General features: G+C 43.0%; 1 protein-coding gene across 1 annotated transcript in view; it reads left to right on the top strand.

Moving 5' to 3' along the window:
• Positions 1–22,851, top strand: part of KIF13B (kinesin family member 13B) — a 188,882-nt gene that overhangs the window by 153,906 nt on the left and 12,125 nt on the right. Inside the window, exons 37-38 of the mRNA XM_060102634.1 lie at positions 5,156–5,289; positions 22,755–22,817. Coding sequence (XP_059958617.1) covers positions 5,156–5,289; positions 22,755–22,817 — 197 coding nt within the window. The remainder of the gene's footprint in view (positions 1–5,155; positions 5,290–22,754; positions 22,818–22,851) is intronic.

Here is a 22,851-nt window from a genome sequence, read left to right as displayed (position 1 = left end):
TGAGAATCTAATTGCACACGTGTTATATTGCGTAATATTGCCCTATGGGTCACAGAAGCTCTATTCTATTTTGATTTTAATTTTTCATCTTTTTATCTTATTCTTGTTTCTTCTGATTAGATAATTTCTACTGCCATTTCTAGTCTTCTATTAAGCACATCCAAGAATTTTTAAATTTCAGTTATTCTTCTTAGTTCTAGAATATCCATTTGCTTCTTTTTTTTAATAGTTTTAATTTCTCTGCTGATATTTCTTTCCTACCTGTATATTTGTTAAGACCATATCCTTTTTTACATCTTTGGACCTGTGTATAAAAACTGCTTTTAAACTTCTTACCTGCTAACTCCAGCATCATGACCAATCTCCTAGTCTTTTTCTGACAGCTTTTTTCTAGACTATGGGTCATATTTAATGAGTTTTGACAAGTTTATTTACTCACATAACTTACACCCCAGTTGAGCTCTAGAAGATTTATGTGACTCCAGTTACTCCCCACAGTGCATCAGTGTTCTGATTTCAGATTAGTTTTGCCCGTTCTACGGTTTCATTTAAATGGAATCATATAGTATGTGCTCTTTTTGTGTTGGGCTTCTTTTGCTCAGCATATCTGTTCAAGTCATCCATACCATTGCATGTATCAGTAATTTATTCTTTTTTATTGCTGAGAGATATTTCACTATCACAGTGGAATTTATCAGTTTTTAACCAGTTCTCCTGTTTATGGACATTTGGTTTGTTTCCAGTTTTTGGCTACTGTGACTAAAGCTTGTTCTTGTATAGGTCTTTTTTTTTTTTTTTTGCAGTATGTGGGCCTCTCACTGTTGTGGCCTCTCCTGTTGTGGAGCACAGGCTCCGGACGCGCAGGCTCAGCGGCCATGGCTCACGGGCCCAGCCGCTCCGCGGCATGTGGGATCTTCCCAGACCGGAGCACGAACCCGTGTCCCCTGCATCGGCAGGCAGACTCAACCACTGCGCTACCAGGGAAGCCCTGTATAGGTCTTTTTGTAACATTTCTGTTGAATAAATACCTGGGGTGAAATTACTTGGTCCTAGACTACTACCTTGTTTCAAAAGTCTGTAAATTAAAGAAAACATTCTAATCAGTGTTTACTTGATTTGCGTATTCCTGCTCCTCATTCCATGCTTCTGAGTTTAGTTTCTTTTTTAGTGACTATATAGCCATCATTAGTGCTTTTAGCAATCATCTTTTTTTAGTGACAAAGTGTTTCTTTTGTATGTTAAAGTTTTTATTTTGCTCTCACTTTGAAGAATCCTTTTACTATGGAAAATATCACACATACAAAGTGGAAAGAGCATCATGATGTGCCCTCGAGGGCCCCATGCTGATTTCAGAACAATCAGTGCATCACCAGGCTTACTTGTCTGTGCTCCCACTATGTCCCCACACCCTCTCAGAATGACTTTGAAGCAAATCTCAGATATTATCTCATCTGTAAATATTTGTACATGTATTTCTAAAGTAATACCCACAGTAACATTTCATTCCTAAGAAAAACGAAAAATAATTCCAAAATATCGTTAAACATCTAGTCAGTGTTCAGATTTCCCCAATTGGATCAAGAATATCTCTTAGTCGTTTTGAATGAAAATCCAAGTAAGGTTCACACATTGTGATTAGTTGTTACGTGTCTTAAGTCTGTTTAGTCTATATGCTCCTCTTCATCTTTTTTCCCTGTTGTGTTGTATTTGTTGAAGAGACCAGGTTTTGTACACAGACTCTGTACATTTTTATTTTTACTGGTGACATCCTCAGCAGGTTATTTAAACATGATTCTGTGTCCCGTGTATTTCCTGTAAATTGGTGGTTAGATCTACAGCCTTGGTCAGATTCAGGCTAATTTGAGGGAGGGACAGAAGGTAGGGTAAATGAATGGGTAGTTTTATGTACTTCCCTTAGGAGACACATCATGTCTGATTATCTCTCTTTCTGTGATAGATGCAGCCTTTAGTTGATTATTGGCTAGATATTTATTTAATGAGAGGTCATCCTCACTCTAGAATGTTAGTTTAACTGCATGTAAAACTTTAGATTATTCCTAATTTTTTTCTTAGCATTTAGATGATTATATCTTCTAGCTCTTTATTCATCTTAAACTTTTTGTTTGTTTGTCTCTTCTTTTTTTTTTTTTTTGGTGGCCATGCCGTGAGGCTTGCAGGATCCTAGTTCCCTGACCAGGGATTGAACCCGGGGCCCTTAGCAGTGAAAGCATGGAGTCCTAACCACTGGACTGCCAGGGAATTCCCTTGTCTCCTCTTTTTTGTTTCTCTCATCCCTATTTTTGCTTCTGACTTATCTCTTGGCAAATAGCTTTCTCTTTGCTGTATTTTTTTTAATGATAGAGCTCATGATTACAGAATATCCTTCTGTAACTTTTCATAGTTTACTTAGAGTTAATAGTCCTTTATGGAAAAGGTAAAACCTTAACCGTACAGGTCCGTGCACCATCTGTATTGCCAATGAACTTGCATTGTCTTGGTCCAGCATGGAGTAGAGGTGGGGATGGTCATGTGCTTCTCTTCAGGCAGCCTCATGTACAGATGCCTCAAGTTGACTGGCTTCTTCTTTTTAAAGTGTTAATTAGGGTACAATTTTTAAGTCACATATGACTTGGATTAGTTTTTCTTGAAAATTTAGTTTTATTCACTAAGAATAAAGAATTATAAAGAAAAAAGCATTAATAAGTCTCCTAATATCATAGGCGTTATCTGCATGTCTGACCCCAGCCTTTGGTAATTAAGAGCAGGTAAGAACAGGGTTGGTTCAGGGCACTTGTCCCTCTCTTGTGAAAACAACTCAAACACCACTGTCTTCCTGAAAGGTCAGTTTCATCATCTTCATTCAGTAAACAGCATGAAAAATTATAGTTGAATAAGATATGGTCCCTGACTTTAAAGAGGTTAAAGTCTGGATGGAGAGCTATACGAGTGTGTCATTGGCTATGTGATTTAAAAATGAAAAGCCCCATTTTATTCTAGGGCAGAAGTTATTGGGTTGGCCAAAAGGTTCATTTTTTTTTTTTTTTCTGTAAGGTGGCTCCAGTAGCAGTTAGTTGTCTTTAACTTCATTCGAAACAATTTTGTTAGATTGTATTGTGACAGCTGTCATATCAGCGTGCATTTAAAAAAAGACTTATCAAAATTGGTGAATTTTTGTGTAGCCGTTTTAATATTGAAGGTGGAAGAAAAAAGCAACATTTTCGGCATATTATGCTTTATTATTTCAAGAAAGGTAAAAACGCAACTGAAACGCAAAAACAGATTTGTGCAGTGTATGGAGAAGGTGCTGTGACTAATTGAACATGTCAAAAGTGGTTTGTGAAGTTTCGTGCTGGAGATTTCTCGCTGGACGATGCTCCACGGTCGGGTACACCAGCTGAAGTTGATAGCGATCAAATTGAGACATTAATTGAGAACAATCAGCGCTATACCATGAGGGAGGTAGCCGACATACTCAAAATATCCAAATCAAGGTTGAAAGTCATTCGCATCAGCTTGGTTACGTTAATCGCTTTGATGTTTGGGTTCCACATAAGTTAAGCGGGGAAAAAACCCCTTCTTGACTGTATTTCCATGTGCGATTCTCTACTTAAAAGTAATGAAAACGTTCTGTTTTTAAAACAAATTGTGACAGGTGAAGAAAAGTGGATACTGTACAATAATGTGGCATGGAAGAGATTGTGGGGCAAGTGAAATAAACCACCACCAAATACACCAAAGGCTGGTTTTCATCCAGAGAAGGTGATGTTGTGTATATGGTGGGATTGGAAGGGAGTCCTCTATTATGAGCTCCTTCCAGAAAACCAAACGATTAATTCTAACAAATACTGCTCCCAGTTAGACCAACTGAAAGTAGCACTCGATGAAAAGCATCAGAATTAATCAACAGAAAATTCATAATCTTCCTTCAGGATAACGCAAGACTGCATGTTTCTTTGATGACCAGGCAAAAACTGTTACAGCTTGGCTGGGAAGTTCTGATTCATTTGCTATATTTACCAGACATTGCACCTTTGGATTTCTATTTATTTCGGTCTTTACAAAATTCTCTTAATGGAAAAAATTTCAGTTCCCTGGAAGAATGTAAAAGGCATCTTGAACAGTTCTTTGCTTAAAAAGATAAAAAGTTTTGGGGGCTTCCCTGGAGGTGCAGTGGTTAAGAATCCACCTGCCAATGCAGCAGACACGGGGTCGAGTCCTGGTCCAGGAAGACCCCACATGCCGTGGAGCAACTAAGCCCGTGCGCTGCAACTACTGAGCCTGCACTCTAGAGCCCGCGAGCCACAACTGCTGAAGCCTGTGTGCCTAGAGCCCGTGCTCTGCAACAAGAGAAGCCACCGCAATGAGAAGCCTGCGCACCGCAACGAAGAGTAGCCTCTGCTCTCTGCAAATAGAGAAAAGCCCACGCGTAGCAACAAAGACCCAACGCAGCCAAAAATAAATACAGAAAAAAAAGTTTTGGGGGCTTCCCTGGTGGCGCAGTGGTTGAGAGTCCGCCTGCCAATGCAGGGGACACGGGTTCGTGTCCCGGTCCAGGAAGATCCCACATGCCGCAGAGCGGCTGGGCCCGTGAGCCATGGCCGCTGAGCCTGTGTGTCCGGAGCCTGTGCTCCGCAACGGGAGAGGCCACAACAGTGAGAGGCCCACATACCGCAAAAAGAAAAAAAAAAAAAAAAAGTTTTGGGAAGACGGAATTATGAAGTTGCCTGAAAAGTGGCAGAAAGTAGGGGAACAAAAGCGTGAATACATTGTTCGATAAAGTTCTTGGTGAAAATGAAAAATGTGTCTTTTATTTTTACTTAAAAACCGAGGGCACATTTTGGCCAACCCAATAGTACTTGACCAGTTAGTGACAAGGCCCAGGGTTGGATTACCCTTTGGATTTAATAGGCACTATGGATATTAGAGCATTTTAGAAGTACCAAAATTGCTGCTATTTAATTGGAAAAGGAAACACCATTGTGTTTGAGGGTAACTATAATAAGAGCATGTCTTTTAATATTAATTTTTTAAGGATATGTTTTTTGATTTATATTGTTAGATTTGCTTACAAAGGATATGTGGCCAATTTACAGTAAGGAAGATGTCTCTGTAATTGTTTTTGCCTTATCTCTTTCCCTTTCAATATTTTTGGCAGGACTCAGTAACCTAGCAGCCTCCTACTTGAGTCCCGTAAAATCCTTCATGCCGCAGATGCCGAAGCTGCTGAAGTCTCTCTTCCCCGTCCGCGACGAGAAAAGGGGCAAACAGCCATCTCCCCTCGCACATCAGGTAAAAGCGTCACGAAAGCAACAGTGCCCGTGCTCCTCATAGGTTGCTGGCGCAGTGATGCTTTGCGCTGCGCTGCTCTGAAGCTGGAAGGAGAGGGTAACAGCACGGGGGGCGTCAGAGCTGGGCTTTCAGACCTGGTAAAAGCTCTGATCATTTCTCTTCCACTCTCGTCAGAGATAACAGAGCTGTTTAAACGCACTGACGCTCTCAATCCTTTTTTGCTTTTAAAAAATGCCAAGTACGCTACTAATGAGATTTACGGTCGTACCACTTAGAGCCACAATAGTGAAATTTATGAAGTGCACTTAGCGTTGTTTGTGTACTGCCGAACAGAAAATGTAATTCTGTTTTTAATTCTTGATTTCGTTTCTTATTTCACACAATTTTCCATCATCCCTGTCCTTGCTGCTCAACCTTTTTTCCTCTACTGTGGTTTACCTGTTCTTTCACTAAAATATTAAAAGTGATAACTTGTCTTGTTTCCCCTTTTTATTAAAACTCTCTTCCCGGCCTTAGAAGAAGTTTTAGAGAAGGTGTTAAAGGGTTTTCCAAATAATCAGGAAGCTGCTCTTGTGTGATGGTGCATGGGAAGCCTGTTGGAAATGCAATTTTTAGCCCATATAGGTGTGAATTCAGCAGAAAATGATAAAGGAGGATTTATTTATACCCATTTGGAAACACATACAGTGCATGTTCAGTTGTTGAAATAGGTCTTTTGACATCAGCTTCTCCATATTCACTTAAACATTCAAGTTGCAGAAATGTAGGTGAGTCTCCTTGGCTGAGACCTTAACTATTTAAAAGACTTTTCTAAGTTTACGAGTGCATATTCAAGGGGGATGGTATTAGTTTTCTAAGGCTGCTGTGCAGATACATAATTTTTTCATTCTAGGATTATATGAACATATATATCAGCATAGATGCACACATATTGTATGAAAAAAATTAAACATCGGGATTTTTGGAAATGTTTAAATTTAACCGGGCATTAACGGGTGCTTGACAGTTATCAAAATGAATCTGAGATGGCGAGAGCTTAAAAGAAATAGCAAGTCTAATATTTGGTGGGGGTGGGGGTAGGCAAAAAAGATTTTGCCACGGGTTCGTTATAGCAAACGTTATTCTGTTCTAAGCTGCTACATCGTTGTTCCACAAAGTATGATTCACTTACTGTTTGTGCCAGAATTTCCATGGTAGCTTTTTAAAAAGGTAACTTTAAAAAAATACAGCCCAACCTTAAAAATATATAACTCATAGCTCACCTTGGGGCATCTAATAATCTGCATTTATAAGCACCCAAGGTGATTCTTATTCACATTAAAGTTTGATATCCACTGTTTTTCAATTGCTGTTTGGTGAAGACAGAGTTACGTAAGTTAACAGCCTAAGTGTCCATCATCAGATGAATGGGTAAAGAAGATGTGGCACATATATACAATTGAATATTACTCAGCCATAAAAAGAAATGAAATTGAGCTATTTGTAATGAGGTGGATGGACCTAGAGTCTGTCATACAGAGTGAAGTAAGTCAGAAAGAGAAAGACGAATACTGTATGCTGACACATATATATGGAATTTAAGAAAAAAAATGTCATGAAGAACATAGGGGTAAGACAGGAATAAAGACACAGACCTACTAGAGAATGGACTTGAGGATATGGGGAGGGGGAAGGGTAAGCTGTGACAAAGTGAAAGAGTGGCATGGACATATACACACTACCAAACGTAAGGTAGATAGCTAGTGGGAAGCAGCCGCATAGCACAGGGAGATCAGCTCGGTGCTTTGTGACCGCCTGGAGGGGTGGGATAGGGAGAGTGGGAGGGAGACGCAAAAGGGAGGGGATATGGGAACATATGTATATGTATAACTGATTAAATTTGTTATAAAGCAAAAAATTTAAAAAAAATGGAAAAAAAAAGGAAATTGGAACCGTATTAGAAGTCCTTGAATCAGACTACCATTGTTATAATTATCAGCTACTTTAAGCTTTTGATGTAGCAAGTCAAATCACCTGCTACCATAAGAAGTTACTTTTACTGTTTTGCCAGTGAATGATTGGTTCCTTTGGATATGAGAGGAACAGCAGTGGTTTAGAAAGAAATCTAGTGATTGGGGGATAGTCGCAGTTTGTAATGTCCAGTTTAAGAGAGGTAATCTTGAAATATTTTGAAGATATCTTAAGAATATTCGTTCATTCAGCTTACTTCTTTTGAGCGTATATGAGCAAAGGTGTTACAAAAAGTGGCCCCAAATGCTGCATAGTTCATAAATAAATGCGAATGTCAATACAAAAGTGGCCTTAACAAAGATGCTCAGTGGTGGAGCTAAACTGTTCCATTTGGTTGGTGAGATCCCCACTCCCTTGAAGGACCGTTTCTCAAGGTCACCAGAGCTCCATCTTGCCTGCACTTCTCAGTCCTCATCTGACTTGACAATCGTGCAGGAAGCATTTGTGTCTCTGGGCTTTAGTGCTTAGCGCTGAGTTTGCCTGGCTTCCCTTCTGTTGGCTGCTCAGTCTTTCTCAGTTGCCTTTTCTGGGACCCTTTATTCCATCAAGCCGCTGATATTCAGGTGTTCCAGAGCCCCCTCCCAGGTAACCTCATCCAGCTCTTTGGCTTTTAACTCTTTATGCATTGACGATGCTCACATTTCTATCTCCAGCCCAGGCTTTGCCCCTGAGCTCTGGCCTCGTGGAGCTAACCGCCTGTTCAGCTTTTCCACTTACAAATCCATTAGACATTGACATTTTACAAGTTCAAAGCATTACTCCTGGTTTCAGCTCCCAAGTCTGTCTACTCCCAGCACAGAAAATACTTACAAAATATATGCCCATCTCAGCGTGTATAGCACACGTGTCCACCTAGCTGCTTCACCTCATAAATAGTCCATCAGTAAAATTTTGTGGGTACCACTTTCAATCCAGTGACTTCTCGCCATCTCCATTTCTCATCACTCATGCATGCCATCGTCTCTTGCCTTGACTGTGCAGCAGCCTATCCGTTGGTCTAACTGATGCTTTTTGCCTCACCCAGTCTTGTCATTTACAGAGAAGCCAGAGTGAGCTCCCAAGGCCTTACATTAGTTCATGGCTTGAAACCTTCCACTGCTTCTCTTTGAATAAAATCTATTCCTTACTGTGGTTTACAGTGTCCTATGTGATCTAGCCCCCTGACTTTTAATCTTTATTCCCTTTATTTCATTTTATTATTATTTATTTATTTATTTTTGGCCGTGTTGGGTCTTCGTTGCTGCGCATGGGCTTTCTCTAGTTGCGGTGCGTAGGCTTCTCATTGCGGTGGCTTCCCTTGTTGTGGAGCACGGGCTCTAGGTGCACAGGCTTCAGTAGTTGTGGCACATGGGCTTCAGTAGTTGTGGTTCACAGGCTCTAGAGCACAGGCTCAGTAGTTGTGGCGCACAGGCTTAGTTGCTCCGCGACATGTGGGATCTTCCCGGACCAGGGCTCGAACCCGTGTCCCCTGCATTGGCAGGCGGATTCTTAACCACTGCGCCACCAGGGAAGTCCCTATTCCCTTCATTTTATTCTTTGTTCACCATGCTAAGGCATATTGGCCTTTTTGTTGTTACTGGTTGTCACATGAACCATGAAGCTCCTTTTGGTCTCAAGAGTTTTTGCACTTGCTTTTCCTTCTACTTGGACTGATCTCTCCCAAAGTCTTTGCATGGCTACTAGGTCTCTAGTAGACTGGTCTGGTAATAGCATGGCCAAGAAAGACAACTCTAAGCAAATATGTTTGAGTTTAGAGTGGCCTGAACCAACCTAACTAAAACAACAGCATCTACCGTACATATTACAGTGTACTCCCATATTTAATCTTTTCATTTGGAATTATTGTTATGTTTATATGCTTATTGGTTATCTCCACTCTAGAATGTAATTCTTCAGGGCAGGGGCATAATCAATGGAAAATATATGTTGGTTGACCATTGACATTTGTACAGCTCGTAATGTTAGATAGTTTGAATGTACCATGTGTCATCCAGTGGTGTAAAGGACTGTGGTTATAGTTCAGAGGTGAGAGAATCACATCTGAGTGGGGATTTGAGATATCTAGGCATATTTATGAAGTTTCTTTCCTAGATTAATGCAGGTTCCACTAAAGAACTATTCTTAAAGGAGGGGAAAGCTTGAGCTTATCATTTTGGACTTAGTTAATCAAAGATGCTTGTGTTCTCATTTTTGCTATCCCTGCTAAAGCTTTAAGAGAAGTAAATTATAATTTTACATGACAGTATCAATATAGAGATGTCCCTTACTAGGACCACGTTAACTATGCTTTAAATTGCTGTCACCGAAATGATGTTTCATCCTTGGAATTAGGGCACTTTAGCGTCAATGGAATTTCAGAATAACAGCAACAAGAGCAACGCTCTATTGGCTAGATTGTTTTTAGTGTTTCCCAATTTTTTATAGTCATCTTCACTCTAGTGGCATCCTATTCAGTTGGAAATCAGATTCGATACCTGAAAGTTGAGGTTCTTACTTTTTTCCCTCCTTGTGGAACCTCCGAGTCCTCCAGGAAGAAGGTTGGTTTATTTCTACCCAGTCTTTGCCTCTGCTTTTTTCTGCTATTGCCCAGGAGTTAAAGGTTCTGTGCTCCTTTAGGCTTTCTCCAGACCTAATAGCTGAAGATTAGTCAACTATATCTCTTATAATAAATGCCTCATCATTCTTCTGTTGTCTTGCCGGGGTTTTGCTTAAAGTGGGGAGCCCAGCAGTGATACGATAACCCCTATGCTTGAAAATAGTGCAACTGTCATTGTCCTCTTTTGAATAATGTACTTCTACCAAAGTGGCGTATGATTGCACTTTTTTTAAAGGCAAGTATTTTTAGTTCATTGTGCTCTGGTCAATTAACGTTCCCCTTTTTTTGTTTGCTTGTTTATTTGCTTATACTCTTGTCAGTGCACTTCTCTTTTTATTATTATGTTGTTTAGTTGAAGTATAAAAATACTTAAATAAGGATCTTTGGATTCATTCCGAAAATTTTTCATCTTGATTTTGTTTCAACATTCCTAGGATAGCAAGATATTTTTTGAATAATTATTTTAAAAATACTTCTGTCCTAACGATCATCTGCACTTTGAAGGGCATAGCCTGCATTTGAGTCACAAACGAAATATGGAACATTAGGGCGTGAGAGAGAACTCTGTCATATGTGACTAGAGATCACTCCCCAAGTCACAGAGTGACAGAGTGACACACTTCAGCTCTGCATATTCAGTAACTGCCATCTCCAACCCACGTTTCCCCCTCTCTCTAGCAAAGAGTTTATGGGAGACTTTGTTAGATGCATTACAGAAATAGAGGGACACCATGCCTTCCTCTGTATCACCAGTCTAGAAAGCCTAGGACAAAATTCATGCTGATGAACGTTCCTAGACCACCCTGCCCACTGCCTGGCTTAGCCATAGCTCTGTGTGAGGTATCTAGTGTAGCGTGAAGAAATACACGAACATCCCAAAGCTTGCTCTCTGTTTTGATTCTGGTTTTAATTGGCTACTACTGCCTTGTTAGTACACTAATTTCAGTGGCCTATATAAATAGTCATTAAATAATCAATACCAGACTAAAAAACTTATATAGGTTTTAGAATGACATCAAAGATAGAACCCAGAAAAACAGAAATCAGTGCACATGCCTAAAAGGAATCTGGATCAGTTCTACAGTACAGGAAGGGATAAATATTGATATTAACATTGCAAAAAACTTAGAGACAAAAAATAGATAGTAACCCTGCTTAAGATTTCTAATGTGAGACGGCACAACAAACTAAACAGAAACCCCCAAATGGATCAGCACAGACAGTACGTGGTAACCCAGCAGACTGTAGAATAAGACAGGCACACTCTCCTTTCTGTCCCCACGCAACTTTCTCTTTTCATCATTTTCAAAGCCATCGCCCTCTCCATTTCCTACCTGACTGTGATGAAAGATCTCAAAACTTCTTCCTTTGTCTGTTTCTGTCCCAAGTTAATTTGGAGACTTAAACTCTTTCTCTGGAAGAGTCACAGTAACAAAGACACTTCACAGCAACCCACCTAAACACCACACCTGGGTTCTGTCCGGCATCATTAGACAACACTTAGATCATTGCACTGAGTTCTGGGTATGTTACTACTAGACATTCATTGACCAACTGGAATTATTTCAGAGAATAACATCAGAAATGATTTGTGAGGACGGATGAAAGAAGTTATTTATAGCTTGACCAAACAATGACTAAGAGAGCTGACTGTATAAGCATTCAGGGGATATCAACACCAAAGGCAGGGAAGAATTGTGTAAGGATGGTTCCAGGAAAGCAGCAGTATGAAAGGCACAGAACAACAGAAATGAAGTTAACGAAGAGAATGGTAACAACCATAAATGAGTTACAGTGATTTATAGATAGCAGGGTACTCTCTAAAAAAAACCCCCAGGGCTTTCTGTCACTGCTATTTTGTAAAAGGAAGATTTTGAAAATATGAAAGTATTCCCATTAAGAACCGGGGAATGGAATAGATCCTGTTTCTACCAGTCATTCTTCCCTCTTTTCTTTGCTAGATTAGGTGGAAGACAGGCAGAAGTTGTATAATGAAGGAATGATTATTATCAAAAAAGTACTTTTAATCAGAGTGTCCTTGACATTTTCAAACCAAGAATGTTCAGTTCCCTCCCTCATGCAAAGATAGCAACACACAACCACAGTGAAAATCTAATGAAAAAAATCATGTTTATTAACTTGTTCTTTGGAATCAGCAGGTTCTCAGATCAGGATTCTATTATTTTGGGGGGCCTATTTCAGCATCTGAAAAGATTCATGGATCTTTTCTTGTAAGATAGAAGTTAACAGTTTATTCTGAGGAATACAAAAATTTACAGAAAGAAAATAAAGATTTTAAGAAAGTCTTTAAAAACAAAGGTTCTTATATTTTACAAAATCACTCGGCTTGAACATATTCGTAAAGACTTATGTTTGTCATTTTTATGGAGATTTGTTTTTGTTTGTAATCAATTTCTGTCTGAGTTCCAGAAATGCAAAAGATACAGCACCGAAAGAGGTGGCAGCTGACAAAATTGCTGTCTTTGACCTTCTGATGCAAGTTTAGTAACTAATCTAGAAAATAATGAACTGCAATTAATGAAACCTGTACTCATATTCAAGTGTGTTTCTCAGACAGCACATACAATAATTGAAAGCACTTCCTGCTCTCCAATTAGTTAGATTGAATTAATGTGGCATAATAGCTTTTTTCATATATCTAGAAGATTGTGTTCAGATGAAGCTGTTTATGTACTTCAAACTTCGGTACTCCAAATGGCGTCTTTGGTTCATTTGGGGAATTAAAGAGTTAACTCTCACATTCACTTTCCACCATCAAAAACACAGCCGCACTTCCGGCCTATCTTTGTTTTACCATCTGCCCCTCTTCAGTGTCCTGCGCTTTGCTTATGGCTGCCTTGTCGACTTCAGGGATGTTTGTCTCCAGTTTCAACACAGCTTCCAGTGTGGAAGGTGGACAGGGCCTTGACTAGAGAAAGCAGCGCCCTGCGCATCTCTGGCCTAGTTGAAAAGATGCTTGGCTAGTTCTTCCAGCTTTCGTGTCAGCGATTCCTCCATGTATAAAATGGGGAGAAACAAACACAGCTACTGGTTCTTCCCTTGTGCATGAAGATGCTGTTTTAGGCTCTTCGTACTTGGGCTCCTCTGATGAAACAAGCCATATAAATGCCTATCCTGGTGTCTTAAGGGTTCATCATCTTAACTAACTAAAATAAGAAAAGGTATCTATACTTTGTTTTCTAGCCTTGAGTTTTCCTTAATTATTCAGGTTATTTTTAAAGTTTATTTCCCCGTGTAGTTTATATTTGGATATGGTATGCTATATTGCTTTTTCTTGAGTTAACAAAGGGAAGCTTGCACAGCCCTTCTGGAGTGCAGACTTTAAAAAAAGATTCAAAGTAGGACTTCCCTGGTGGTCCAGTGATTCAGACTCCATGCTCCCAATGCAGGGAGCACGGGTTTGATCCTTGGTCAAGGAACTAAGATCCCTCATGCCACGCAGCGTGGTCAAAAAAACCCAAGAATTCAAGGCAGGTGATTTCTGTTCAATTGGTTTGGGGATGTATTCTTAGGCATTCTTCTTCTTCTTTTTTTTAAATTATTTATTTTATTTATTTTTATTTTTGGCTGTGCGCAGGCTTTCTCTAGTTGCGGTGAGTAGGGGCTGCTCTTTGTTGCGGTGCTCGAGCTTCTCACTGCACTGGCTTCTCTTGTTGCAGAGCACGGGCTCTAGGTGCGCAGGCTTCGGTAGTTGTGGTGTGTGGCCTCAATAGTTGTGGCACGTGGGCTGTAGAGCGCACGCTCAGTAGTTGTGGCACCCGGGCTTAGTTGCTCCGCAGCATGTGGGATCTTCCTGGACCAGGGCTCGAACCCATGTCCCCTGCATTGGCAGGCGGATTCTTAACCATTGGGCCACCAGGGAAGCCCTAGGCATTCTTACTACTTTACAAAATGAGACTCATCTCTGTTTTCTTTTCCAAAATCATAACATCTTACCGTCTATCTTTGCCTCAGAAATGTATGGATATTGACATACTTAGAGACACTAAGTTGACAGGTTGTCTTCAGAATCAGAGTTAGTAGTTGATCTGAAAAATAATGAAAAGAAGATAGTTTCTGAGGCAGGATAGGAGTTGATGGAAGAGACCTCAGTCTGCCAGTCGTTTTCCACAAATGGGCCTTGTATACTTCTGTATGATTCTGGAGACCTGAGGTTGGAACCCTTTTTGGTAAAGAGCCAGATAGTATCATTTTAGGCTTTTCAGGCCAAACAGTGTCTGTCAGAACTAGCTGTAGTTCTGGTCCGAACATCGGGTCCGGTTTTGTTCCAATAAAACTTTATTTATAACCCTGAAATTTGAATTTCATATACTTTTTACATGTCACAAGGTATTCATTTATTTCAACAACTTCAAAATGTAAAAACCATTCTTAGCTTACAGGGCACACCGAGGTGGGGACAGTCTAGATTTAGACCCTGTTTTTAAGCTTTTAGATTGATAGACATCCTATGTTTCAAGTAAACATCCTTCATCCTTCATGGGTGCTTGAGAAACTAAGTGGATGGAGTGAATATTACATCCTCTTTTTAAAAAATAGAGATCTTTTTCACATAAATACTTAAATAAATTTTAATAATTATCATGCAGAAGTTTAAAAAGTTAACTAGCTAAACCCTAAAAAATAAGGAACAGTCTCTTTCCTGACAACTTCAGAAATACTAGTATTTAAAATTCTCTGTATCTAGGGCCTCAAGCAACTTGAACTAACACATATATGATAGAGTGAAATAAAAAGTCTGGATGGGCTTAGTCACTTTTATCAACAGATAAAACAATTTACTTGTTGATAGAAGAAGTGGGCCGTTTAGTTGTTTCATGTAATTGAATTAAATAGGAATATCAGATGGTGGACCTTGAGTGCCCATTTCTGAGGAGTAAGAAGGGCCCTGTCTACGTCTGGTGTTGCACACATTGTATCCCTAGCTCCTGGCACAACCTTTAGAATATAGTAGGCACCTGGCCCATGTTTTACTTACAGCAGGTGGAATTGTTGATTGTTTAAAAATGTGCATATAGTCAGTCTACCTAGAAATACCTTGGAAGACAACACCCGAAATCCCAATGATTGGATTACCATGGTACTTTAAAAATGTACTGAGTGCTTGGTGTGCCAGGGATTTTATATGCATCAGCTCGGCACCACTGCTGTCTGATGAAAATAAATATGAGCCACATGTGTCATTTAGAATTCTCTAGTAGCCACGTTTAAAGTAAAAAGAAACAGGCCAAATTCATTGTGATAAAGTAATTTAGGATTGACATACATACACTACCATGCGTAAAATAGCTAGCTAGTGGGAACCTGCTGTAGAGCACAGGGAGCACAGCTCGGTACTCTGTGACCACCTAGAGGGGTGGGCTGGGGGGGTGGGAGGGAGGTCCAAGAGGGAGGGGATGTATGTATACGTATAGCTGATTCACTTTGTTGTACGGCAGAAACTAACACGACACTGTAAAGCAATTATACTCCAATAAAAAAAAATAAAAAAGTAAGAAGAAACAGGTCAAATTAATTTTAATAAGATAATTTACATAACCCAGTATATTCATAATATCATCATTTCAACCTGTAATCAGTATAAAAAAACTTACTGAGGCAGTCCCATCTTTTTTTCTGTACAGTCCTTGAAATCAGGTGTGTGTTTTACATTTCTAGCACATCTCAATTTAGATACTAAATTTTCCTCAGAAATCTTGATCTGCATTTAGAGTTCATGAAGTTGAAAAAATAGATCCACATGCCCAAGCCGTTCCAAACATACTTAAAGGTGCTTTCATTTTTAAGTTTACATATTATTAGTTAAAATTAAGTAAAATAAATCCACTTCCTCAGTCACACCAGCCTCATTTCAAGTGCTCAGAAGCCATGTGGCTGGTGGCTGCCATGTTGGACCCGCAGAGTTAAAGGGTGATGTTAGACACTGAGTTGGACGGAGAGGAAGGTGAGACTCAGGTGGGTTAACTAAGGTCCGAGCCTAGGGAGGAACAGAGCTGAGACATATTCAAGAAGCAAAACTGCACAATTGTGATCCGGAGAGATTTCCCTGGGTTTGATTAAAAATAGCAAGCGATTATATTTGTAGAATGAATGACTCTATAAAGTATTTGAAGGAGGAACTAGCCATGCCGTGGAAATACACTGGGTAGGATGTATCCATCTTTGGTTTTTTTGTCCATTTCTTTCTAAAAAAAATTATCTCTGGGCAATGAGGAATCATTGACAACTTAAAGCAGGAGAGTGACGTGGTCAAATTTGTGTCTCAGAAAGCCCCTCTGACTGCAGTTTGGAAGATGGATTGGAATAGAATAAAACTGGAAGAATCTATTCAACTGTATGTACATACCTCATGAGGGATTGTAATATTGGTCAGAAAAGTGAACTCACCATCCCATGCTTGACACAGTGACACTTTTTTTTTTTTTTTTTTTTTTGCGGTACACGGGCCTCTCACTGTTGTGGCCTCTCCCGTTGCGGAGCACAGGCTCCGGACGCGCAGGCTCAGCGGCCATGGCTCACGGGCCCAGCCGCTCCGCGGCATGTGGGATCTTCCCGGACTGGAGCACGAACCCATGTCCCCTGCATCGGCAGGCGGACTCTCAACCACTGTGCCACCAGGGAAGCCCAGTGACACTTTAATGTCACTGATTGGAAGGAGCATGTGCCAGGTAGGGTAACAGTGTCTCTGGTGAGGACCAGCTGGTGGCCCCCCGCCATCCTCCCTGGGTGGCATTGCTTAGAGAACTCCTGTGGACTGGATCAGCCACCTTCCAGATGTGATCACCCAGAGGTGATCAGGTCTACACAGAGGACTGAGGGATCAATTAGAATGCCGAGTTACTCATTTAAACTAAGAACTATAACTGCCAGGTGGATACAAGTGCTGGCATCATCGTGGCCAGCACAGTCTTACCTGGATCCCTCTGGAAAGCCAGAGTGCAGATCCTAAGGCTGCTCGTGAGCCCAGGCTGGTGCCGGGTTGGGTCCGAGGGCACCCCCTCCGTGGTGGCTGGAGCGCCTGTCCCTGCACCCGCGTGGAGGGCACTGCCAGCTCTCCCTGACACTGCCAGCCTCACCACCCTGCCTCTGATTAACATAACCTTTAAAAATTTGTTTATATTGATTAGGCTATTGCTGATTCTTGATCTTTAGTAATTGTACGTGTCTGATTTTATCTAATGTTTATTACTTTACCAGAACATATTCAAAGATGAGGAAGTATCTTGTTTATGTGCACTGCCCCAGCTCAGTGGTGTTCCTTATATTTTTCTCACTTTAGCAGCACGAATATCAAAGGTTAGCTGTTGAGTATTTATGGCAAAAATAAATCTTACATCTCTTGTATTTTCCTATGCTTGGATTAAAGTGATTGGTTAGAGTTAAAAAAAGAAAAGACTTAGAGGATCATATTCACTTAGGAACCATTAGAAAAGGACATGTAAGAATTTATCAAATTCAGGATAAGGGGTGATTATTAGGAAAGGTTCATTTTCAAACAAAAAAATACATCAGAAAATCTAATTTTTTTTTAACAAGGTGATGATTTTTTGCTTCAGCTGATACCTCTTCTGCCCTCTACCTACCCTTATGCCCAAAGTTTGGACTTTGATAGGATTTTGATAGGATTTTTCCAAATCCTGTCTAACTGTACAATTCAGCCTTCATGTCACTGAAGTAATTCATTCATTCACTTATTTAACTGTTTATTCATTCAACAAACATTAAGTTCCTGTTTATGGATGAGATGAATGAGACATAACCCCTACCCTGCAGAGAGCCTGCAGCCGAGAGGGGCTCCCGTCGAGACACATCGACAGATAAATAAATAGGACGATGCTGTAGGTGCTGAATGCATGTGTCAGGGGTGACACAGTGAAGGCGGCATTCTACCTGCAGTTTGAGGAAGAGTAGATGTTGCTTGAGCTGAGACTTAAAGATGACTAGGTCTTCACCGGGTGCAGTGTGATACCCTAGGGGAAGGGATAGCGCGAGGACGGCGTGTTCAGCGCAGAGTGGGTCAGCCTGCCGAGCCTGCCGAGCGAGGGAAGTGCAGCCTTGTGAGAGGTGAGGTTCTTTCAAGTCATGCCAAGGACTTCAGGCTTTACTCTGGGGCAAATCAGCTTTTATGCCTAGTTATGAAATTCTGAGCCAGTCTGCTCTGTTTTCATTCAGGTGGCATGTGAAAGCCAGAGTTTAGTAAATGACAAGGTATGGTAAGAGAAGTGCCCATCACCTTTTCCCCAAAATGCTTCAGAGCAGCCCTCTGCCTGTCACCTGCCCATCGACTAGGTTTGAGCCACCCTCGGGACAGCACGACAGCAGGTTCAGCTGGCCTCTAGGCCACAGTCCCTTTCCATCCCTGTCACTGACCCCCCTGGGCAGTCTGTGTGCATTTAACCGTTCGGTAAATGCCTCTGAGCCTTGGTTTCTGTAGTGTGAGATGTAGATAATTATACTTATATGCGTGGGCCTCGTGGGACTACTTAATATTTATAGCTGCAAAATACTTTGCAGTCATTTTTATTAATAGTTACCAGATGTGTCATAAGGATTAATGAACTTATGATCTGCAGTGTTTTGAGCTCTTGAGATCGGAGGCAGCCGCCCGCACGGGGGGTATGTAAAAGAGCATGAAAGGGCAAGCAGTGCCATTTGGAGATGTGCGCTGTTAGGTGTGGAGGACAGGTGACACGCTGAAGATTTCAGTGCACTTCGTAGGTATTTCTGGTACTCTTACTAAGGTTGCTAAATTCACCAAAGGCCGTGGCCAAATATAGAAGGCTGGTACCCCCCCCACACCCCTCCCCCCCATGATCGTGCACACTCACAGGTGCGTGTGCACGCTCTTTCTGCCGAGGCCACCGTCACCCTCGCCCTGTCGCCCCGTCTTCCTGGGCACGGTCTTTCGCTCTCCCCCCAGTTTCCAGGTGTTCAGGAGTCTCCATATGTCTACATTTTCATTTCTCTTTCCTTTTTCTCTTTCCATCCAAATGCAGGCTCTTATATTACTGGCTCTCCGCTGAACCACTGAAGCAGCGGCTTCATTGACCTCTCCAAGTTTTCTGTCTGCCCCTCTTTAGGGATCATCTTCTGTAAGCCTAGTTCTTACGGCCGCTTCATTCGGTCCCTTTGATAGTTCTTCATTGCCTGTGAAAATCCACCATAAATTTACATACAAGGCCTCCTCTGCACACCCTAACCTCCATTGCCTCTGCCCAGCACTGGTCAGTCTAGATCATTCTCTCTCTCTCCCAAGACCTCCTGGAAGGTTGAGTAGCTTTTCCTGGGCAGGGACGTGAGGAGGGAACACTGCCAGACACAAAGGGTAGCCTGCCTTTGTCACGCCGCTCTTCATGTTCGAGGTGTCCCTCAGCTGTGGGAAAAGCCACTCCGTCTTCAAGCCCTGTGTCAAAGTGAAATCACCCTCATGGAGGTGTTCTAGGCCTAGTCCCAGGAGGACCCCTTCCTCCTCAGAATCTCCTCTGCTTTGAAACTGTCATTCTGATAGCTGTCATTCTCCTTGACGTTTTTGTTATTTGCATACCGTCCTTCCCCCAAACTGGATTGCTGCCTTGTTGCGAGTGAGCCCGTATTCTTCAGGTCTTTGTGTTCCCACAGCGCTGTTGCAATGCCTTGTACGCCTGAGACCTGAGTCCTTGTTGAGCTAAGTTTATACACTGAAGCGGAGCCCCAGTTAAGTTCATCACGTAGGGCAGTGTTATGGGAAAATGTGAAATATACAGAAGTAGAGTGAATATTACAGTGACTCCCTAGGTACTCAGCACCTGGCTTCCGTAGAAAGCAGTACACGGCCAGTCTTGTATGTCTGTGCCCTTACCCTCTTTAGCATGTCCCTTGCTGGAGAAGTATCCACCTGTGGTCGTCTCTGGTCCAGCGTTGGTATTTGGCAACCACTGCTACCTAGCACCTCTTGGAGGGGACACCCCGAAGTTAACCAGTGTGTGAAGCAAAGTGGGTGTGGTCAAAGCATGTGAAGTTGCACTCAGGACCCACTCAGACCTGATGTGATCTTATTGTTGACATGGTTTTCAGCCATTTCAGGTGTGTTTCATCATCCAGTGTCTGGTTCTCACGTCATCTGAATGCTGGGGGTTGGGCAGGCATCTCTGTGGAGCAGATCTGTTGCCTGAGAAGTGGTTGTGGAGGGTGAGTGTTGGTCAGGGGTAGACTCGAAGTCTTCAGCTTAGTAGCCTGGAGCCACAGAGTCTCGCCAGGGGCCCTGCCCCACCAGGAAGCCCCCTGGGTCCACTGGATTCCAGCATCGCATCCCAGTCAAGCTGGCCCCTTAATTCATTTCAGCAGATACTTTTCCAAACATTTACCGGATTTTTCAAATCACTCTGACTCATAAAGAAAAGTATCAATTATTTTTCCATGTTCTCTCCAGGAGGACAAGAATCATAGAAAATCTTTCATCCTGGGTGGCTATAGTTCCATTCTTGGTGGGATTTTTACGTTTTTATGCCTTAAGGGAGAATGTTTCACACCAATCTTGTCGGTTTTAAATAAGATCTAAGTGAAGAATGTAAGTATGTTGGAGTTCCAGCTTAACAAACTTTTTTCTGCCCTTTCTGAGAATTACGCTCTGAACACCTTTCCATTCGTGGGGGACTTCAGACACTATGGGGCAAACACAAATAAAGGGAGTAGGCCGTGCGCTGCAGGGCTGTAAGACAGGGTGAAGGGTACTTGCTTGAAATGGAGAACCCCCGCAAGGGAGCCGGGAGCACGGCGCAGGTGCTGGAGGGTGGGAGGGAGGGAGGGATGTGAGCCGGGCGGGGGGGGGGGGGCGGCGTGGCTTTGCCGCCAGCGGGCGCCCTCCCTCATTCTGTGATGTCACCTGCTCACACCGGTTCTCTTAAAGACACCTCTGATCCTCGCTCTCCTGGGCCTTCAACCCCGAGGAGCTCCCCAGTGTTTGCAGGGTAGAGTGCGTCTTCCTTTCCTTTATCCCTAGGTCCTCCCATCTGTTTAGCTGGATCTCCTACCATCTCCTATTTAATCGCCTCTCTGTGCTTTTGCCCAGATCCTGTTGCTGGTCCGTCACCTCTACAAAATTAATCCCTTCTAGCACTTTTCTCCCAAAGGCAGTCCCAGGGCATAATTGGTGGTAGCGGTACCTTCGCTGAAACGTGATTGTTTGGTGTGTGGACACAGCAGGTCGACACCCACCCTCAGTGGGCCGTCTTGTTGCAGGTGGGCTTTTCTCCCTTCAATTAAGAGTCTGGGCTGCCGAGTAGGAAGCAAGACTTTGGCCGTAAGCCTTCATGCCTGCAGACCGTCTGGGGAGTCGTGACAGCAGAGGCCCCCAGGCCCCCAGATGCTCTAGGGACCTGGGAGGACCTGGAGTGCTCAGGGCCAGTGGAAGGGACCTGGAGGGATCTCCGGGCAACTTAGATTAGATAGTAGATCAGTGAGCCAGCAAGAGAAGAGACACGCGTAACTGCGTGGAAACAAACTCCGACTCCCAATGTTGACTCCTTCTGTGAGACAGGACTGCGGGTAGGTGTTCGTTTTGCCAGGACGGAGCCCTCTTAGAGCCCAGCTCTCTGAGGCGAGGTCCAGACTCGTGCGTCGGAGCAGGCAGGCCTGGGTAGGGGCCAGACATTGGTTGAGAGAATAAAGGCAGATGTGGTGGACCCCGGGCTTCTTCAAGATGACTGCGTTTACTCTGTGCCCTTCCCCACCTGCTGTAGTGAACTCAGCAGCTACCAACTCCTTCACGGTTACCAGCTCCTCCTTTGAGGTCTGTTTTCCTTATCCTGGGGCTTGTTTTTGTTTTTCTTTATTTATTTTTGGCTGCGTTGGGTCTTAGTTGCTATGCGCGGGCTTTCTCTAGTTGTGGCGAGCAGGGCTGCTCTTTGTTGTGGTGCGCGGGCTTCTCTTGTTGCCAGGCACGGGCTCCAGAGCACAGGCTCAGTAGTTGTGGCGCACGGGCTTAGTTGCTCCGCGGCATGTGGGATCTTCCCAGGGCTCGAACCCATGACCCCTGCATTGGCAGGCAGGTTCTTAACCACTGCACTGCCATGGAAGCCCCCTAGTTTTTGTCTTTTTTTTTTTTTTTTTTTTTACTCTCTTTTTGTAAATGTTCCTTGAACCACGTGTCCATAAGCAGCCTACTCTGTTCTTGTGATGTCACCTGTGCCCATTAACTCAGGCTCTCGTCCCCTCACCCCTGCTCTGTTGCTGGGGCCTGTGATCTGCCCGCCTCCCTCTTGCCCTGTTTCTCCAGCCAGCCTGCCTTCCGCCAGCAGGTCGGTCTTCTTCACGCCCTGCCCTCTCTGCCCAGGCGTTGCAGGGGTCCTCACCATGGCCCCGGAGCTTTAGTTCAGACCCCAGAACCTCTGTCCACGTCCCTGTCCTGCTGAGCCTCGTGCTGCAGCCACATGGGCTCCTGTCCTCCTCGCTTCCTGTGACGGCACTGCCTGTGACGCTCTCGACCAGGAGCTTCCCGGGCCAGTGACGTCCTGTAACGCTTGTATGTAGAGACACAGCCCTTGGCTAACGTGTGCCGCGCGAGAGTGGAGAGATCACACCATACACCTTTCTGTCTTCAGCACGTGTCCGGTGTTGCCAGCTGGGGATGAGCAGCTGGCTGAGCTCCCGGCTTCTCATGTTTCCTCTGCAGCGTCCCGACCCCAGCCCTGGGCAGGCCTGCTAGGCAGTGACTTGTTAGAATTCCTGAAAGTTGTAGAAGTTTGCTTCGGGTGGGTCACCCTGACAGCCCTCCTGTCTGTTCAGTTGAAATCTTCTCTGGTTATTCTGTTGTGCTTCCCCTGATTGATCCCTGTCTCCACCTGTTCCCTTGTTTCCTCAGCCCGTGCCTCGAATCATGGTGCAGTCAGCCCTCCCAGACGCCGGGACGCCCAGGATGGTGGAGGTGAGTTAGTCGGGCCTGGTGGCGCCTTTGCTGG

Source organism: Mesoplodon densirostris, chromosome 6 (genome assembly GCF_025265405.1).
Source record: "Mesoplodon densirostris isolate mMesDen1 chromosome 6, mMesDen1 primary haplotype, whole genome shotgun sequence".
In the NCBI taxonomy this organism is placed as follows: domain Eukaryota; kingdom Metazoa; phylum Chordata; class Mammalia; order Artiodactyla; family Ziphiidae; genus Mesoplodon; species Mesoplodon densirostris.
The sequence above is the reverse complement of the archived record's forward strand: the minus strand, read 5'-3'. Positions and strand labels throughout refer to the sequence as shown.